Below are 4,586 nucleotides of genomic sequence, written 5' to 3'. Positions count from 1 at the left end.
GTGTGTTTGTTGCAGCGTGTGGCAGTGTGTGTTGCAGTGTGTGTGTGTGTGTGTGAGTTGCTGTTTCTCTTTGTGTGTTTGTTGCAGTGTGTGTTGCAGTGTGTTTGTTGGAATGAGCTGGGTCACTGTAACTTTACACCAGAGGGTCAAACTGATGACTCTAAACAGCTGCTGCTATGGCAACGCAGGGCTGGGGTCAACCCTGGCAAAGACACTACAGACAAGTGTGTGTGTGTTCAGTTCTTTGAGAAGCTCTGCATCTGATTGGTTGTCAGATTGACTGTGGATCAGTTTAAATGTGACAGAGATTATAAGGTGCTTTACAAAAATGTAAATAATAAATTTAATTCAATGATAAAATAATATTTTGTCAAACACACATGCAAAACAAATCATCTAAAGCTCAGAAATGAACAGATTTTAGCAGTATTCCTTAGATGAAAAAAAATCCCTGGAAAGCCTTGTTAATAATGCAGTACGTCCTCATACCTAAATGAGAAAATAGGTAAATTGCCAATGAATCCCAAAACAATATATACAGTATGACAAGATCCAGTCCAGCAACAGGCGTACTGGACCTTGATATATATATACTGTGTAAACTGTACGATGCTGTTTATAAAGTCTGTTTTGCTTTGTCCCTTCGCTACGTGGTTTTGTCCAAGAACATGGACTCCATGAATGAAGTGGTGATTTACAACACATCGCGTTCAACCATTCATTCAGTTCTTCCATGGACCCCCTTTGCATGTCCCTGGATCAGCCTGCTAGCCTGCAGCTCAGTCAGTTAGACTTAAGCCTGCACCTCGCCAGCTAACAAGCTGCCTGTCTCCCCTGAGCCATCTCCCAACCTGGATCCCCTGATCCTGTATCTCCTGAACCACATGAGTCTTCAATGGACCAACTGAGGATCCACCCGGATATCCAGCAGCCATCTTTTATTGGTCCTTACCATTCCATTTTCAGGGGGTACCCTTGTGTTAGAATCCCCAGAAGAAAGTATGGTCCCCTACTTACTAATTTTATATTATTTTATATTTATCTGTATTTTAGTCTTTTCAATGTTTTCATGCTCTTATCTTGTTTTTTTTTTGTATTATTCTTTACAGTTGTTAAAGCACTTTGTAACTTGTTTTTGAAAAGTGCTCTACAAATAAGGATTATTATTATTATTATGATGGTGATGTTGATGATGGTGATGATGATGGTGATGATGTTGGTGATGATGTTGGTGATGATGGTGATACAGAGTGTATGAAGAGTTTTGAAGTGGCTTCAGTGAGGAGAGCTGACATGGAGAGGTGACAAGGAGGGGTAAAAAGAAGAGGTGAAAAGGAGAGCTGACATGGAGAGGTGACAAGGAGGGGTAAAAAGGAGATACATACAATATATACAGTATGACAAGATCCAGTCCAGCAACAGGCGTACTGGACCTTGATATATATATACTGTGTAAACTGTACGATGCTGTTTATAAAGTCTGTTTTGCTTTGTCCCTTCGCTACGTGGTTTTGTCCAAGAACATGGACTCCATGAATGAAGTGGTGATTTACAACACATCGCGTTCAACCATTCATTCAGTTCTTCCATGGACCCCCTTTGCATGTCCCTGGATCAGCCTGCTAGCCTGCAGCTCAGTCAGTTAGACTTAAGCCTGCACCTCGCCAGCTAACAAGCTGCCTGTCTCCCCTGAGCCATCTCCCAACCTGGATCCCCTGATCCTGTATCTCCTGAACCACATGAGTCTTCAATGGACCAACTGAGGATCCACCCGGATATCCAGCAGCCATCTTTTATTGGTCCTTACCATTCCATTTTCAGGGGGTACCCTTGTGTTAGAATCCCCAGAAGAAAGTATGGTCCCCATGGATCCTGAAGCCATCAGCTTCCTTTGCTGACCTGCATCCTGACCTCTAACCAGCTGGCTTCTGAGCAGCTCTGCCAACACATCTGGCCTCAAGGTCTCATTCAAAGGCAGCTCTTCAGACAGACAACAGTTGTGTTCACTGTTGCTGGTTGATATAAACATGATCAACCATGCAGCGGCCTCTACAGCTCCGATAAAAGGTGTTAATTTTTTCTGTTACTGTATGTTGCAGTGACCACAATGCATGTTACATGCTAAAGGGGCGTGCAACCTCTGACATACTGTATATAGAAATTGTAAGTCGCTTTGGATAAAAGCGTCAGCTAAATAAAAAAAATGTACTGGGATCTCTATGAATTCCTTCTTAAGTAAGTCCTTATGGTGTTGGGCTCAAATAGCACCTACGGAACACCAATGTCGACACTGTTAACCGAGTATCTACATGGACTAGGGCTACCATGTAGACAAAGTCCCATCCCAGCGTTGCCTAACTCAGCTGCCTGGCAGGTAATGTTAACCAGAGACAGCTAAGAATGATGCCTTGCTGAAGGCAAGAGATGCTGCATTCAGGTTGGGATATGGAGGGCTCATCAGATCAACAAGGGCTCAGCTTTCCAAGGCCATCAGGAAAGAGAAATGCCTGTATACACAGAAGATGCACAACCACTTCTGTGATGCCAAGGACCCCAGATGCATGTAGCAGGGCATTCAGGCCCTTGGAGACTACAAAGTTACAACACAGGCCAACAGGAGTGCCACCCATCTTCCTGACTGGCGAAACAACTTCTATGCATGGTTTGCAACTGTATTCTGGACTTCCTCATCAGTGGCTCTGTGAAGAGAGTCAGAAGCACCAAGTCCTTGTTGTGCACATGTCTGATGACCTTACCTGGTGTGTGTGATGTACTAAAGAAAGCACAACAACGCCTGCGGAGACTAAAGACAGCCAGTCCCCCACCACCTATCCTCACCACCTTCCACAGAGGAACTGGTGAGAGCATCCTGACCAGGTGCATCACTGTGTGCTTTGGGAACTGCACTCGAACACAGTGTGTTTGTTCCTCTACCATCAGGCAGAAGGTTCTGCAGCATCAGGACCCACACTGCAAGGTTCCACAATAGCTTCTTCCCCCATGCTGTCAGAGTCCTGAATAACCAGCTGGTGCCAGCAAAAATCTCACCCCCATAATCGTCTGCCTCTTACTGACGCAGGACTCAAGAACACAGAAATAACTATACACTGACAGCGTAATAGGTTCCACTCTGGTCAAATTGCACTACACACTGTCTATTGCTCTTTATCTGTCACTTTATTTGATTTGCACTATTCACTGCTGGCTGTGCATTTTTACTGTTTACTGTGTATTGTAGTGTGTGTGTCAGGTGAATGGTTTGAGGGCTGTGTTGCTCCATCTGCTGTAGTACTATGAGATCTGTTGTAATTTGTTCTTGAACTTTTTGTTCAGATGTATACTTGTATGTGTAAGAATGCCAATAAAGCCTGACTTGCCTTGACATAAAGCCTGACTTGCCTTGACATCAACATTTGTGTTTATGGTAGTTAGTTGATTTAAACAGATGTGTCATGTTGACCCCCCTCTTGTCTCATCTCCCACACAACAAGACCACTGACTCTGATCACATCTGTCACAAATGAGACTCTCGAAGCTCCACTTAGACCCCAAAGCACCATCCAGACAGGATTAACATTACAGGATGAGGTGGGGAAAAAAGTCTTCACTGTTCTGCTCTGTAACTGAACCCAGTGTTGTGAACGGCATTTGAACCCTGATGAAATGACAGGATATGGTCTGTAACAGACGTGGACATTCAGCAGGACAAAGACAGAACTCAGACAAAAGTTCTCATTTATTAAATAATGAAATTCTTTGTTTGATTTCTTGTTTTGTCCAAGCTCTCTGTGTCTGTTCACTGTTGGCAGTGAAATAAAGAGTTTTTCATTCAGAGATGGAAAGAAATCAGACAAAAGTTCTTATTTACTACTATGATGAGCACATGAATGTTGGCAGAGAAATAATGACGTCTGTAAATGGAATACAGAGAGAAGCCATGAGGGAGATCAGACAGACTGAAGAGACAGGCTGAAGAGACAGACTGAAGAGACAGGCTCAAGAGACAGACAGACAGGTAACGAGGACAGGTGGGAACAGGTAGACAGACAGAGGACTGACAGCTTCAGCCATGACGAGCAGAAAAATGTCATTGCTTGAGCTTTGGAGGAGAAACAAGGAGAGAAGATTTCTTCTGAAGAGAGCCAATCAGCTGAGATGCCTTCCTCCACAGCTGTAAGTCTGATTCTACACAGAATTGCCCTTTAATTATTAATTCGTATAACATGTTCAATACTGAGAGCTGCAGTCTGTTGAAAGACTCAGCTGTGATCAATAACTAATCATAACTACAGATGACTTTATCATCTTCGAGTAAATAAAATAAAATAATGATGATGTAATAAATTAATTTCTGTACTGACATCACGTTCAGTGACTGAATGAGATCCAGAACTGAGTTTCTCTGTTTGAACCAAAAACAGTGGAGGTGAGAGGCTAAAGTCTATGACAGCAGAAGGTTTTCAGCCTTCAGTGGTTCAGTTTCTACAGTCTGTGGTTCAGTTCACACAGTCTGTGGTTCAGTTTCTACAGTCTGTGGTTCAGTTCACACAGTCTGTGGTTCAGTTTCTACAGTCTGTGGTTCAGTT

The 4,586-nt window shown here is 43.2% G+C and overlaps 1 protein-coding gene across 1 annotated transcript in view; it reads left to right on the top strand.

Annotated features, from left to right (window-relative positions):
* Positions 1–4,015: 4,015 nt before the first annotated feature.
* The window catches only part of scn4ab (sodium channel, voltage-gated, type IV, alpha, b), an 80,955-nt gene continuing 80,384 nt past the window's right edge, over positions 4,016–4,586 (top strand). Inside the window, exon 1 of the mRNA XM_046043549.1 lies at positions 4,016–4,173. Coding sequence (XP_045899505.1) covers positions 4,070–4,173 — 104 coding nt within the window. The 5' untranslated portion in view covers positions 4,016–4,069. The remainder of the gene's footprint in view (positions 4,174–4,586) is intronic.

The sequence above is a fragment of the Micropterus dolomieu genome, linkage group LG02 (assembly GCF_021292245.1).
Source record: "Micropterus dolomieu isolate WLL.071019.BEF.003 ecotype Adirondacks linkage group LG02, ASM2129224v1, whole genome shotgun sequence".
NCBI classification, from domain to species: Eukaryota; Metazoa; Chordata; class Actinopteri; order Centrarchiformes; family Centrarchidae; genus Micropterus; species Micropterus dolomieu.
Note: the sequence above shows the minus strand (reverse complement) of the source record. Positions and strands in the feature narration are given on the sequence as shown.